General features: G+C 36.2%; 1 protein-coding gene across 3 annotated transcripts in view; it reads left to right on the top strand.

The window, feature by feature from the left end:
• Positions 1–2,066: 2,066 nt before the first annotated feature.
• The window catches only part of PFKP (phosphofructokinase, platelet), a 64,345-nt gene continuing 49,815 nt past the window's right edge, over positions 2,067–16,596 (top strand). For all 3 annotated transcript variants that reach the window (XM_074193211.1, XM_074193210.1, XM_074193213.1), the window contains exons 1-2: positions 2,067–2,164; positions 12,403–12,480. In XM_074193211.1, the coding sequence (XP_074049312.1) occupies positions 2,093–2,164; positions 12,403–12,480 (150 nt within the window). In that variant the 5' untranslated portion in view covers positions 2,067–2,092. The remainder of the gene's footprint in view (positions 2,165–12,402; positions 12,481–16,596) is intronic.

Below are 16,596 nucleotides of genomic sequence, written 5' to 3'. Positions count from 1 at the left end.
TTAAGCATGAATTAGAGGGGGATAGATTAGAAGTAGGGAAACATTGTAGTATATTTTTTATACAGGTGAGGATTATTATCCTCATTAATAGAGGTATGATTAACAAACTATTAATAAACTGAATTTTATTTTAATTTTAAATTATAATAATGATTATTTTTTTGTAAGACTTAGACTGGAATAGTAAGTAGAGGATGATTTTGGTTACATTTAGAAAATTGTTTAATAATTTTTAACAATCTCCAACTGCTCCCTGACACAAGAGAGATAAGGTTTCAGGTCATGAAACCCTACAATATCTGAGAAAGCAACATTGTTAGTACCCTGATGGGTAATGGAGAGCTTTATGGTGACCAGAAGGAGGGCATATGGTGTGGCGAAGAATCTGTGGGTTTCCGGTCTGTCTTGGTCCCTCATCTCCTGTTGGTTTCCCATGGATTTGGTCAGCCTGATCCTTAATCTATTCCTTACCTTGTCATTTCTCATCTAGATTTCTTGTAAAGTCTTCCAGTTGATCTCCTAGTTGCCTTCATATTCTTTCTCCACTTCATCTATACCCAGTTACCAAACTAATGTTCCTAGAGCTTATGCGCAATCATATTACTTCCCTTCTATGATTCCTGTTGCCTCTAGGATAAAATATTAACAAAAGAAACTTCCTGACACCCTCACTGTTTGACGCCAACCTATTTTTCTAAGCTGATTACACATATTCTCCTCTGCCCCCCCCCCCATACCATGATCTCCATAGTACATTCTAGTCAAACTGATCCACATACTCTTATATTTTTGCTAGGCAATGGGATTAAATGACTTGCTCAAGGTCACACAGCTAGGTAATTTTTAAGTGTCTAAGGTGAGATTTGAACTCAGGTCCTCCTGACTCCAGGGCTGGTGTCCTATCCACTGCGCCACCTGGCTGCCCTCCACATACTCTTTTTAGACCACATTCCCTGACTGACCATGCTTCAAAGACACTCTCACACATCCTAGGAATAGTAGAGAGAATCTCGGTGGGGTTTGGTAGCTAGCATAAACTTACTCTAGTTACTAGGGACGCTGAAGGCAGATTGCTTGACTGTGGCAATTTGGAGAGCCTAAGCCATTTGGGTGTGTATGCATTAAATTTGGAATTAATATGGAGGTAATATAATGAATGTAGGGAGAGACTAGCAGGCTACCTAAGGAGGAGAGAATTGCTATTGGTCAAAAATGGTAGCAGTTCAAACACTAGAGATCATCAAAGCTCTTGTCTGTCAGAGTAGACTTGGACCTATGAGGAGCCCTTGTATTTTCTTTTAACCTGGGTCATAGTCTTTTTGTTACTATATGATCAACTCTTAATTTACTTTTTCAAATGAATATTATTTACCTTGACCACCCCTCACTTATCAGATTTGACTCCATGTGACTTCTAAAACTTCAAACAAACCTTGACTAAGTATGTTCAAAAGAAATTCTCAGTTGGGAGACTAGTTTGCTGAGTAGGTCACATTGCCAACTCCTCTTACTAGGTAGGTTAAGACTGCTTTCTGTCAATTTTCAGAACTCTTAATGTTCAATCTCCTGATAAGGCTTGACTAATTAACTAAACAACAACGTCAGTGAGGATGCACCTTTCTTTATACCATAGGATGTATGCTACCCATAAGATTCATTTACAAAACAGTAGAGGACTTGGCAAGGGTTCTTTCTGCTATCAAGGAAAAAATAGAGGAAATCTCATTTAAACAACCATGATGCATTTCCTTTGCACTAAAATTTGCATGATTACTACTGCTTGCCAGTCTTTTTATCCAGTAATTATATAAATTATGACAATTGCTTTAGGGGCTTTGCCTAATTAATCCTTTATGAAAAATAATAGAAAATGAACCATACTATCCTCTCCAAATTATGGAAATAATCGCTCCCATCATCCACATTATTTTCTATTAATTTAACTTGTAATCCAAGTTTTTTAATTGTTTCAGAACCTGTGATAACTCTTTAGGAACTCTGAACAGAGGCATATGGAGTGTTTAGGGAATCTTTTGGATTTAAGCCTGGATGAGTTGAATGGTACTGACCTCTATCTTCTTCCTTCCCAGGAATGAATGCGGCTGTTCGTGCGGTAGTACGGATGGGACTCTATGTGGGAGCCAAAGTATATTTTGTGTATGAGGTTAGTCTAACATTCATTCCTTCTTCACTTCATCTTTCATTTACCTTCTCTTTACATTCACCTGTTTTTTTTATTAATAATGATAATTATCCAAATAATACACATGTATATTTGCACATCTGTTGGAGAGATTTCTACACATGTATTTGCATGTATATCTGCACACAGTGGCTATATATTTACATGTACACATGGTCATATTCATCCATAAATATATAAACATAGATACATATACAAATGTATTATATGTATAAGGTTTACTTGCACTTGTGACTGAGGTGAACAGATCCATTGAACTTGGGAGCTCAGACTAAAACCTGACATCTCTCAATATGATGGTCTCAGGTTGCATGTGGGGAGATGGACCCACTCAGGTCAGAAATAGGGAAGGAAGGGCAAAGCTCTTTTGAAGATCAGTACTGAGAAGGGCCAATGTGTGGCTGCTGTACACCTATCCTGGGCTAAAAACCACAATCTAATAAAAGAATGAGTGAGTGAGCTAAGTTTTTGAACAATACCACATCATCCTTTTTTGTGTCAGTTTGTTAGAATAAAAGTTTTTGAGGAACGAGAGGAATCTTCAGGACTATTTAGTATTTCCTTGTTAATATTACCCAGTCTTTTTAGAATCTCTTGATTTAGGTGTCAAAAAAAAATTTTTTTTTTAAGTCAGAGCCACATAGCTATTGATATTTAAAACCAAATCGGAAAGAAAAAGATCATCTTAAAATAATATATCTAATGAAAACCTTTGCAAGCTTCTGTTTGGCCATTTATGCTCTTTGGATGTTCAAAAGCTAGATTACAATAGACTGGGAATTTCCATTCCTCAGAGCAATTGCTGTTCTGACCTGACACCATCATTTGGGCCTGCACAGTCACTTCTTTGGCCTGAAAATGAGAAGTTGGCACCTTTCTGAGCTTGGGATTACTCTTCTTTCTCCAAGTTGCTTTGTGAAATGCCTTTTCAATGTTAGTTGCAGTATTTGCATGTCAATATGCAAAATGCTCTTTCCCTTGGAGCTACTTCCTGTCCTCCCTTTGAAGAATATGTAAATAGACATAAAAGTTTTTGTTTCATTCTTTGGCAAGTTTTTGGTAATAAGCTCTTAGCATTTGCAATTTTTCCTCTCTACTTTAAAAATATAAAAGTGGTTTTTAAAGAATATCTTTTTTTCTGATTCTTTACTTTTTATTAGGTGTATTTTTTTCTAAATGGCATAGACACATTGACTTGTTTTCCCCTAATCTTATGTTTCTCTCCACATTTTAATTCCTATATTTAGTGCTTATGGAAATCTCTCCAAAAAGGAATTAAATTCCTTTTACCCCTGCACAGTACTAGTATTTTATATATGGTAGTTTACATTTTTCAGAGTGAGTGTGTGTGTGTGTGTGTGTGTGTGTGTGTGTGTGTGTGTGTGTATGTGTGAAGTTTTGTTGGGGGGGTTGTGTTTATGAGAATTGTGACTATGAGAGTTGTGTGTGTATAAGAGTGTATTTCCCTCATTTGATTATTGTCATATCAGGGGTGGCTAGATGGTTCAGTGGATAGAGCACTGGCCCTGGAGTCAGGAGTCAGGATTACCTGCTTTCAAATCCCGCCTCAGAAACTTAATAATTACCTAGCTGTGTGACCTTGGGCCACAATGCCTTGCAAAAACCTAAAAAAAAAAAAAAAAAAAGATTATCATATCAGGATTCTGTCTACCAGGTAGGTAGGCAAAACTGATATACAATTGCACATTTCTTTTAGGTGGATTCAGCTAGTCTGACTTCTGACATTATGTTTTGCCAGCATTTCTGGTTTTTTTTTTGTTTGGTTGGGTTTTTTTTTTTAGTTTTTGAAAGGCAGTGGGGTTAAGTGGCTTGCCCATGGCCACACAGCTAGCCACCCCTGACATTTCTGTTTTATCATCTTACCTGTTCTAAATGGTTTTCATTACTTTACCACCTCTCAAAGGGCAGTACATTTCATCTTCTGAATTGTTTTAATTAGTTCCTTCCATGTAACCTACTAAGCCATCCCTTCTAACAGTTTTTTTTTTAATTTTTGTTTTTTTGGGGTGTTTTTTTGCAAAGCAAATGGGGTTAAGTGACTTGCCCAAGGCCACACAGCTAGGTAATTATTGAGTGTCTGAGGCTGGATTTGAACTCAGATACTCCTGATTCCAGGGCCGGTACTCTATCCACTAGGCCATCTAGCCACCCCTAACAGTTTTTTTTTTAAATAAAAAAGGATGGGGTTACCAAGAAATCCTGGCTAATACTACACTTTATATGTTGTCCCCCATTAGCATGTAAGCTCCTAGAAGTTAGGGACTATCTTTGTTTTTACATTTGTATCTCTAACGTTTGACCCACTGTAAGTGGTTAATAAATTCTTTTTCACCTATTTTATAACTGTCTGGGAGTATATGAAATGCCAATTAAAATAGTCAAATGTGAATGTTACAGAATTACAAAGAAAAAGTTTGACTTTAATGAGGAGATAGGAGAAAATATCTCCTTTGCAGAGATGGGAGGGCTATAGCTGAGACTCTTTGAATTTATTTTCTATGTTTTGTTGAAGACATTGATTGGTTTTGTTGACGTTCTCTTTTTTCTCATTTCTTTTCTTTTAAAATAATCTAGGATGGGGGCGGCTAGGTGTCCCAGTGGATAAAGCACCGGCCCTGGAGTCAGGAGTACCTGGGTTCAAATCCAGCACACCTAATAATTACCTGGACTTGGGCAAGCCACTTAACCCCATTTGCCTTGCAAAAACCTAAAAAATAAATAAACAAACAAAACAAACAAACAAATAAATAAATAAAATGACTTTCTGGGAGAGGGTAAAGGGGAATATTTAGGGAATATAAAGAAGCAAAAATGGATTAATAAAATATTACTTTTGAAGAAAAAAAAACTTTAGAGATCGTCTAATATCTCCTTCAACCCCCATTTTACAGATGGAGAAACTGAAGCCCAAAGAATTTAAGTGATTTTTCTCAATTGATCTAGGGACTCTGGATAGCAAATTCAGTATTTTTCCCACTGATCTGCCATTTCTCTATTCTGTAACTTGTAATGTTACCAAGATCTTTCAGTTACCAGAAGATACCAAAAAGAATAGGTCTGTTTTAATTGCTTATATATTTTTATTATGTCTCACTTGAGAATATCTAATTGGTATCTAATCCTGAAGCACTGATAGTCCTACTAAAGAATTGACATTTTATTTTGATTTAACCAGTTTTGCCTCGTTTAAACTTGTACAAGTATGAATCTGGGACATGTAGTGAATGATTAGTAAAAGCCATGAATAAAATTTTCAGTGTCTGCCTTCCCATACTGCTTGTCTAGCAGAGCAATTAGTAGTCAGCATTCCATTACAGAATCCTAAAAACATTTTTAGTGTGTTGATCAAACAATATCCATGGTACCAGACACTTTAAAATACAATAAAAACTTACTTCCTCATGAAAATGCCTTTCTATCTAAGTAATGAAAAGGAAGAAGGGTGTGATAAATTTGCCTGTTACTGTACTAGTTCTTGGATATAAACTTTTTTGGGGAAAAATAACAATTTTGAAACTAGAAGGGTTTTTGAACATATGCAATTAACCTACCACTTTCATAATTGGTCAAATCAAGGTCCAGTGACATTGTGATTTTCCCAAGGTCATAAAGACATGCAATGGTTAGTCATGAGTACAGCCTGGCTCACTCCCTGTACTACATCAGAATCCTGACTTTGCCCCAAGGTTCTTCTGATAACAAGGGACAGAAATAGAATTTGAATTAAGGCTTTCTTTTAAAAAAAAATCAAATAGTTTTTTATTTATTCTTGTTTTTAATGTCATTACATTTCCTTTTCTATCCTTACTCTCCCAATCCTACTCCATAGAGAGCACTCTTATAAAAAACTTGTTTCCAGTTCTTTACTGCCATATTAAGAAGTGCTGCTACATATATATAGTATATATGTAATTTTTCTTTTGGTCTATAAGTTCCTTAAGCTAAATGCTCAATAGAGAAATTTCTGCAGTTGTATGATGTTACCTAAAAAAAAAATAATGAATTTAGGGCACATTGTTAATCTTTATTATTAACATTTTCTCCATAACTTTCTTAGGTTTAGACATTAAATAGAATAGCAACTGAAGCATTGATTTGTAGTATTTGCCAGTTTCCAAAATGAAAGTTCTCTTACTGAAAATTTACTGATTATCACACATGACATACTTGAAATTGGTTCCTACACATTGCCTGGATACTTGGGCCATAGAGTATGGATTTTGCATAATCACAAATTGCTTTCCTGAATGGTTGTTTTAATTCACATACACCAACATTGCTGCCCTCCAGTATTGATTATTGTTATCTTGACTAATTGACTAAATATGAGATAAAACATTAGAGTTGTTTTTTTTTAGGTTTTTTTTTTTTGCAAGGCAAACGGAGTTAAGTGGCTTGCCCAAGGCCACACAGCTAGGTAATTATTAAGTGTCTGAGACCGGATTTGAACCCAGGTACTCCTGACTCCAATGCCAGTGCTTTATCGACTATGCCACCTAGCCGCCCCTAGAATTGTTTTAATTTGGATTTTTCAATCTTTTTCCAGAAATAATTTTATTGAGATTATTCTAATATAAACATTCTTACTTGGAGTATTGAAGACAAGATAGCATTACTTCTGTGATTCTGAAAATTGCTCTCAAGCCATTATCACGTTATAATTTATACTCTACATGAGCTAAGAAAATAGCACAATATTACAGAAGATATTTACAAGGTTCACCTGAAAAGTTCAGTTGGTCTTTTGCTTCACCAAAGAAGACAAAAGTCATTTATGTTTTTGACACACCCTTGGAGAATCATTTTCCTAAAACCATTTAGTTCTTTGACCACTTCCTTATATTCTCCTTTCCAGTAAACTTTCATTGACTGAAATAAAGATTTCTTCCTTTTCTTAGCATGATATTATCCCCCTCTGGCTGAGATACTGGCCAAGGGTACTGCTTCTAAGTGGATCAGCCAAGGACTGACCCCTTTCCCTTATTTAATAACTGCCCAAATTCTATTGGAAGGGACAGCAATGAACTTTCAGCCATTTTACTGTATTTTTTTTTTTGCAAGGCAAACGGGTTAAGTGGCTTGCCCAAGGCCACACAGCTAGGTAATTATTAAGTGTCTGAGATCGGATTTGAACCCAGGTACTCCTGACTCCAGGGCCGGTGCTTTATCCACTACGCCACCTAGCTGCCCCTGCCATTTTACTTTAAAGAAAATGGTTAGATCTTTGGAAAGGATAAAGAATGATTTCATGTAGAGCAGTTTCAGAACTGAGAGTCAGAGAATGATTGATAATTTTTCTCATTAAGATTATTAGTTCAGGGCAGCTAGGTGGCGTAGTGGATAAAGCACCGGCCCTGGAGTCAGGACTACCTGGGTTCAAATCTGATCTGGTCTCAGACACTTAATAATTACCTAGCTGTGTGGCCTTGGGCAAGCCACTTAACTCCATTTGCCTTGCAAAAACCTAAAAAAAAAAAAAGATTATTAGTTCAAAGGTTTCAGATTGGGAGACTGAGAAAAATATACAGTCTCAAAAAAGAGGTGGATAGAGGACTTATTCTTCCATATTTTCCACTTTTTATTCTGAATACAGCTAATTAATTGCAAGAATAATTTGTGCCCAGCGATTTTAGGATCCCATTTTGATCCTGTCAATCAGTTGCAAGATATACATATACATATATATATATATATATATATATTTCTTTATATAAAGTAATTCTTTAATATATAAAATATTTCAATATATGAAGTATTTCTTTATTTTACTTTAATACATCAGATGCAGCAAGCCACTAAAATGATGAGAACTATATTCTTCATGTCTTAAGAGTAGGCCAATATTCCTGCGGTATGACAATCCTGCATAATAGGGTTGAGGATATTGTCTTCCTAAGGTGGCATGTTATATCTATAGCTGTACAGAAAGCTATGCTGTTGATGGAAGCAAAGTTTTTGTATAAGCCTCCAGTCCTTTAATCTTCTGTAGTCAGAAGGCTATACAAATTAGGTGGTCCAATTTAAAGGCATTTAGAATTTAAAAGTAACATTTTCCTGATGGTCTTGCCAGTAAGTTGTCAAGTCCTCTTAGCTATCCTATTACAAAACAGATATTCTGAATCTCTGTTCTGGTGCTTCTAATGTAGCTATATGCTGCTCCTATGTTCTCATTTCTAAATTTGGGATATACTATAATGGGTTGACTATAAATGTCAGAAAGTCCACTAATTCCCTATTCTATACCAGATATCTGGCTCACTTCCAGAAGCACTTATAAATAGATTAGGCTCCTCTTTCAGGGACTTGATCATCTACATATGGATGACTTAAACCATGTGTTATCTTCTCATGGTCTAGGCTCCTTTAAGAGAAACTTTAGCATGGGTAGTGCTTCCAAATTGAGAACCTCTGGGACATAATTTCATGGTTACAAGTGAGAAGAGATACTCGATTTTTAGTTTAAAATGTTAATCCAATACTGAGTGAAGTTTCCATTATGGCTCATACTCCTTATTTAAGAAATTGTTCTAGTGAAGTCTGTCAGGTTGTTGGATAAATTCTCTCTTCAGTGAAGAGATTTCTATTGTGGTTAGCTAGTCTAAAAATGTAGTGGGAGTCTACCAAACCATAATTGATTCATTTAGACTTCTTTCATAATGACAGTAAATTTCCTAATTGTACCAACTGGTGCTATCTGTCTAGGCTTTTATGTGCATTCAGAATTGAAAATGCCTTAATAATGGGTTAAATGACTTGCCCAAAGTTACATAAAGTTACATAGCTAGGTAATTTTTTTTAGGTTTCTTTTTTTTTTTTTGCAAGGCAAACAGGGTTAAGTGGCTTGCCCAAGGTCACTCAGCTAGGTAATTATTAAGTGTCTGAGACCAGATCAGATTTGAACCCAGGTACTCCTGACTCCAGGGCCGGTGCTTTATCCACTACGCCACCTGGCTACCCCATGCCTTAGCATATGCTAAAAGATTACCCTGAGCTTGCAAAAGGAACAGTTTCTAAAGTTCCTTCATAAATAAATTTGAAATTCCTAAGAATTTTCCCATTAGTTGAATGATATAAAAATCAATTGAGTTCCCAGGACAAACTGCAGCACTCTGTTTAACCTATACTACACTTGAAATAGAATCTAGTCGCCACTTATTCATTGTTTCTGTGGTAAAATGAATTCAGATTTCTGACTTGAAATGCATTGAAACATTTCCTACTTCCCTAAATGTAGTAGAATGAGTTTCAAGCAGGATAATTCTGACGATCAATTTTAAGGTACTACAAAGCTTGAGTGGCATATATCTATCTATCTATCTATCTATCTATCTATCTCTCTCTATATATATAGATATAGATATAGATATAGATATAGATTTTGATTTTGAAGACAAAAAAGAACAGGAAGTTCCAGGCATTTTTTATAGAATGACACTACTGAATAGCATATGGCTTTCCAAGATAATAAATTTATAGGGGTAGAACTTAATGTGGATATATGAACCCTGGTCTTGTGTGTGTGTGTGTGTGTGTGTGTGTGTGTGTGTGTGTGTGTGTGTGTGTGTAGACAGGCTTTTCTGTTTCTGGAAAACAGTCTGACTACTACAAAAGAAGGAATCATGATATGGTTACTAAGGGTGGAGAGTAATTCAGTTTTCCTGACATACTAGAGTTTGTGGAGAAAGGCAGTATCATACAAGACTATATAACCTTTGTTTTTCTGTTTGACTTTCTGTTTGAGTTGGTTATGTAGCTGAGTAATTAACTGGATATTCTAAGAGGCAGAGCTAAGGAGGGAGTACATTTTAGACATGGTGAGCAGCCAGTTTCAGAATATGGGGATGGAAAGTTGAGAAGGAATAGCCAGAAGGACATTTTGGTTGGACTGCACAGTGAGTGAAGAGGACTAATGTATCATAGACCTGAAAAGAGTTGTTAGAGCCATGTTGTAAAGATCTTTAAATGACAACCTAGTGGTGTTTTATTGGATTCCAGAAGTAATAGGTGTATTGAATAGGGTAGTGATATGATGGCAGAAAGATAATTTAACTGAATTTTAAAAAATTTTAAAAGTGTTTTGTTCTACTCATTTGTATGCTTGGAAGAGGAGCAGTTAGAAAGAGAATCAATATTTTGGACAAAGTGAGTTTGAGATGTTTACAGGAAGGACATTTAGGAAGAGAAAGGGAATAAGCATTTATATTGCACCTACTATGTGCTGGGCATTGTACTAAGCAATTTATACAACCCATATTTGATCCTCACAGCAATCCCATGAAGGAGGTGCTATCCTGATTTCTACTTTACAGTTGAAGAAACTGAGGTAGTCAGAGGTCATAAAGCTAGTGTGTGAGGCCAGATTGGAACTGAAGTCTGGCTAGGAAGAGATGACTCATAGGCAACTGTAGGATTGGAATTAAGGGAAGATAGTAGGCTTCAATGAACAGAAATAGGAATCTTTCTGGCTCTGGAAAATCTTTGAACCCATTGGAAAAGACAAGATGACCAAGGGATATTTTATATATATATATATATATATACATACAGAGAGAGAGAGAGAGAGAGAGAGAGAGAGAGAGAGAGAGACAAAAGAGGGTCTTGGTTAATGATGCCAAACAAGTAAGCATGGAAGTCAATAACCATACATAAGGATCTCTGCAGGCTACATTGATTAGGTTTATAATGTTTTATTATCTATTTTATTATATTTTTATTTCATATGTTAAATTTTTTACAATTAGATTTTTTATTTTTTGCAAGGCAATGGGGTTAAGTGACTTGCCCAAGTTCACACAGCTAGGTACTTAATAAATGTCTGAGGTCATATTTGAACTCAGGTCCTCCCAGACTCCAAGGTTAGTGCTCTATCCACTGTGTAATCTAGCTGCCCCCCACCCCCGCTCCAATTATATTTTAATCTTGCCTAAGTCACACTTAGAAGGAGTGTGGACTACATCTGACTTATCCAACACATGTATAATACCACTAATCTGGGAGGTAGTGAGGGAGAAGAGACCCCAGAGGTTACATAGTTTAACCCCATCATTTAATAAATGAGAAAACTGAAGGCTGAGCCCCCCCAAAATGAAGGACCTTCCCAACACTTGGACAAATGATGTCTAAGATCCCTTACAACTTAAAATTATTTTTTATAATCCAAAATTCAAATTTTGATTAAAAATTGATTAAAATTAAGAACCATTTACCAATTAATTATCTTTATTAACTTTCCTTTTTCAACTCTAATATTTTCTCCCTCTTAACTTAAGCACTGGGAACAGATAAGACAAGCAGAGAAAGGAGAGAGGGAGAGAGGGAAAGGGAGAGAGAGAGGGAGAGGGAGAGAGAGAGAGAGAGAGAGAGAGAGAGAGAGAGAGAGAGAGAGAGAGAAAGAGAGAGAGAGAGAGAGATGATCTAACTCTTTAAGGTCCCTATGAACTAATGGAAAAGACAACACATAAAAATGAACTGAAAGGAGGGAAGAGGGGAAGAGGATGTCACAGAAGTATAGAAAAGGAAATCCTGTAGGGAGTTGAGTGCAATCTTGAGAGGAATTATCTGATCTAGTGGGTTCTTAGTTAAAAATAAACACTTGAATTTTTTTGCAGTCTCATGTTTCCTTTGGTAGGACTGTAGTAACATAGCTTTAGTGTTCTTGCTAAAAGTATACAAAAAGACCCCAAAACTATTTAGGCTGACAGCCTAAATTCACCTTAAATTTGAGAAAATCTTCCTTATACAGACTACCTGAAGGAGGTCTAGAATGCATTTTTAAGTGTTATAATAAAAAGGTAAACAAATGAATCTTCCTTTAGTAGTTTGTTTATTGGAGTTTTATTGTAATTTATTATTTTTAACTAATGAGTTTATTTTTCTATCTAGAATTCTCAGAATATGGGGCAGCTAGGTGGCATAGTGGATAAAGCCCTGGAGTACCTGGGTTCAAATCTGGTCTCAGACACTTAATAATTACCTAGCTGCGTGGCCTTGGACAAGCCACTTAACCCCGTTTGCCTTGCAAAAACCTAAAAAAAAAAAAAAAGAATTCTCAGAATCTTGATTGTACTCAATAGTTAGATTTTGTACCATTTAAGCATCAATTTTGCTATAAACATTTGCCATTCTTTCCTCCTCCATCCCCCCCCCCCCATGAAATCACGTATTCTTTCTTTTCTTAGGGTTATCAAGGAATGGTTGATGGAGGCAATAATATCGTTGAAGTGACCTGGGAATGTGTTTCCAGCATTCTCCAAATGGTATGTAACTTTGTATTTGTATACACCATGTTTTTCCATGTATAAGATACACCTTAATTTTGGGGCCCATAATTTCAGAAAAACATGTATTACATAAAGTTGTTGAACTCAAGTTTTATTCTTCATGAAATTCAAGGACCTTCTGCTCATAGCTTTTGGGCATCTTTTGGGCACATCTGGCGCATGGACACATGCTTAGTCCATTCTGTTTCATGAACCTAAAACACCAATGGTGTCCTCCTTTAAATCAGACACTTCTTTTTCATCAGCAATTCTTCTGGCTTCATGTTGAACCATCTTTGTGATCACAGGAATTCCAATGGCCCTTTGCTCTTCAATCCATCTCTTCAATTTACTCTCTAACTCAGGCCATTTGGTTGACTTGCCTCCTATGGCCTTTTTCTCTGGTGGCGTTTTCCATTGGGTTTCTTCTTTCTCTAATCGCAGATTGTTTTCTCAGTTGGAGGAGGATCAACAGTCTGATTTCCATTCACTTTTGCATACTGGATCACTGTGGACTTGAATTCAGCACTAGGTGAAAATCTTTTCTGAGTCATTTCTGGGCAGGATGTGGCAAAACGTAACCTAAAATACCAGTAACAAATGTGAAACAGCGAGTGCAAAGACAAGTGTTTTACTTGCATTTCCAGCTTTTTCAATCTATAACAATGAGCACAAAAACAAGCATGGAAAAGTGGGAAATTAAAGTTAAAAAAAATCTACAACTCCCAGTTTTTATTTCCCCAAATTTTTCAAAAAAGGGAGCATCTTATACATGGGGATGTCAAGAATATATATAGAGAGAAAATGAAGTTGGGTTGAAAAATGAAAGAAATGATTGTCATTTTTTTTCTATAAAGTAGAAAATGTTAGAAAATTAGAAAATTATCCTAAAATAATTATCAGAATTAACAAGAAATGAACTAGAGTTGACTGATTTAGAATTACCTTGGCAAAGAAAGAACTGAGATATTAATATTTTGTCCAGACTAGGATTTGTTTTAGAATAAATTCCCCAAATTGATATGCCAAAGTAATTTTTCAGTTTTTAATTGCCTCCCCAAACCAAAATCACATATGCAGAAGCATTTGATTTTACATGTGAACAAGCACCAAAAAAAACTTAATATTTTTTTTTGCCATTTATGGCATTTTATTAGAATGTGATAATTTACAAGGGTCCCTATTGCAATATATGTCAAACTGAATGGAGTTATCTAATCAATTATTTAGCCATCCTTGCTGGGGAAGACTTTTCTCAAATTAATACCCAACACTGATTTAAACTGTGACAAAAAAGGAATAATGATTCCTTAAATCAATCTGATTATAAAAAGTTTTGGCATTTGAAAGTAAATCTTGGATGTTGGAAGGTAGACACAGCTTCTGATTCATGGCTTTCTTGTGATTAAGCAACTTTCTTAATCCTTCCTGGAAGCATATTTTGGCTCATTTTGTTCCCTCCTCTGATCAAAAGGAAGTCTGTCAATGCAGGCAGTTTCAAGTTTCCTGCTACCATTAATGTTGAACAATTATGACTTAATATCTTAAGGTAAGTTAGGTTGTTTTTCCAAGTACATTGGATTTTTTTTTTTGTTCATTATTCGGATCACTATATTTTTGTGAAATTAGGATTCCCTAGTTTTTCCACCTTGAGAAGAGAGCTGAAAAAGGAGAGAATGGAAGCACTGACTTTCCTTTCCTAAACTCTCTTAGCAATAGAAGCCTTCTTCTACCCCTCCTATTCTCTCTTCTCATACTTCTTCCCCTACCCTGCTTCACATAGTGAAAGTAGCTCTCTTAACAGAATCTTAAAGATATTACTTACAACATTAACCTCTTTCCAGTTCTGTCCCATCTCAAAGACTAGGCTCTTTTTTGTGTGTATTTCAGTTTATATATATTTGAGAAAAGAAGCTTTTATCAGAAAACTTAGTGAAATTTTTTTTATATTACTTCATTATCTATAGCTGTTTAGTTATGTCTGACTTTATGGAACCCTATGCACTTTTTATATGGGTTTTGTTAGCAAAGACACTGAAGTGCTTTGCCATTTCTTTCTCTTCCTTTTCTTTCATTTTGCATATGAGGAACTGAGGCAAATTGGGATTAAATGATTTGTCAAAGGTGACACAGTTAACAAGCATTAAATACTAACAAGGTAGTATCCACATCTTCCTGACTCTAAGCTTAGTGCTCTATCCACTGCAACACTCAGTCCCCATTGTCTCTGGTACCTTTTTATTTTATTTTTGATAAACATGTTTACATGTTAGTTATTTTTGGTATGAAGAATTAGGATTAAAGGAAAGAGGTACATAAGAGGTAATTCATCAGATACTGAAGGGTTGTTTTATTTTGTTTCATTTTTCTGCCTCTGGATGGGGAATAACATTGTCCATAGCCCTTCTAATATGGTTGGCCTAGCTCTCGGGAACTGCTGAGAGTCAAAGACTAGGTTCAAATTGACTTGCCCAGCTTTCCTGTTGATCTACCAGTTAGAATTTGTTACATCTTGATGTAATCCCTTACCTGGGGACATTTAATGTGTGCCTATTATGACTCATATTTTCCATAATCCCATATAATTTTAAAGATTACTTTGACTTCCAATGAACACTTTTAGTTATATTTATTTTTTATTTTTGTACAAATTTTTTTTATACATTACTAAAATATTCTTGTTTTAGAATAAACATAATGCCCCCTCCCCCAATAATATAGACCCTCATGAGCAATAAAGGAAAGAAAAAAATAAAAATAAAAAATAAAAAAAATGTGCTTCAGTCTGTATACCAACACCACCAGCTCTGTCATGGGTGGATCACATTCTTTATGATATAAGTCCATCACAAAAGCTACTTCCATATTTTTCCACCATTGCCATTGCTGATCGTAACTCCCTCTATTCGTACTTCCCCACTACCATATACTATATTTTCTCTCTCCTTTCACTCTTTCCCTCTTTTTAAATGTGCTGTAGGGTAGCTGAGTGGCACAGTGGACTGATCACCAGCCCTGGGGCCAAGAGGCCCTGAGCCCACATACCACCCCTAAGGCCCAGCAACCACCTGGCCCTGTGGTCCCAGACAGGCCATCCAGTCCCAGCCCCTTGCAAGAAGTAAAAGAAAATGTGATATATCTGATCACTCTCCCCCAAGGTCCATCTTTTCTTCCATCACTCACATCCCCCCCTTCTCCCCTCATCCCCCTTCTCCTTTTTTTTTAAAGGTTTTTGCAAGGCAAATGGGGTTAAGTGACATTCCCAAAGCCACACAGCTAGGTAATTATTAAGTCTCTGAGTCCAGATTTGAGCCCAGGTACTCCTGACTCCAGGACCGGTGCTTTATCCATTGTACCACCTAGCCACCTCACCTTCTCTCCTTCTTATCCTAGATGTCTATACCCCATTGAGTGTATATATACTGTTTCCTCTCCAAGCCACCTCTGATGAGAGTGAAGGTTCCCTCATTCCCCTTCACCTTTCCCCCTTCCATATCCCAATGAACACTTCTTTCCTCAGCGTTTTATTTCATGCTACTCTTTATCAAACTCAGTCATGCCCAGAATAGTCAGAAATTCCCAGGGAAACCAAAGGCATCCTTGTTTAGTTTGGAGCTGGACGGTGTTAAGTCTTCTTTGATTTGTACATCAGGAAGAATATTTGCTAATGTGGAATATTTACTTAAAATAATTGACATTTTTATCAATTGATGATGGTTTTGTCCTTCATCTCAAAGAAGACCATGGCATCAGGAAGGTGATGCCATGACAAGCATTAATTGGATTTGAGTGAGGGGATGCTGTGCTGACACCAGCCTCACTTTCTCTTCAGCCATCTGAATCTGGTGGATGACTGGAGATGGCCTTGGATGCAAATTAAATTTCTTGCCTGAGGTTACATAACTAAGTAAGTGTCTAGTGTCTGAGGCTGGATTCAACTCCTGCCCTCCTGACTTCAAGGCCAGTCAATGCTCTGTCCACTGTGCCACCTAGCTACAGCATTTCATCAACTGGAGAATGGCTGAAAAAAAATTGGTATTTGATTGTGATGGAATACAAACAACTGAACAAAAATTTGAATCTAGCTTTTATGATGCAGAATTTTCTTTTTGT

Source organism: Macrotis lagotis, chromosome 7 (assembly GCF_037893015.1).
Source record: "Macrotis lagotis isolate mMagLag1 chromosome 7, bilby.v1.9.chrom.fasta, whole genome shotgun sequence".
NCBI lineage: Eukaryota > Metazoa > Chordata > Mammalia > Peramelemorphia > Peramelidae > Macrotis > Macrotis lagotis.
Note: the sequence above shows the minus strand (reverse complement) of the source record. Positions and strands in the feature narration are given on the sequence as shown.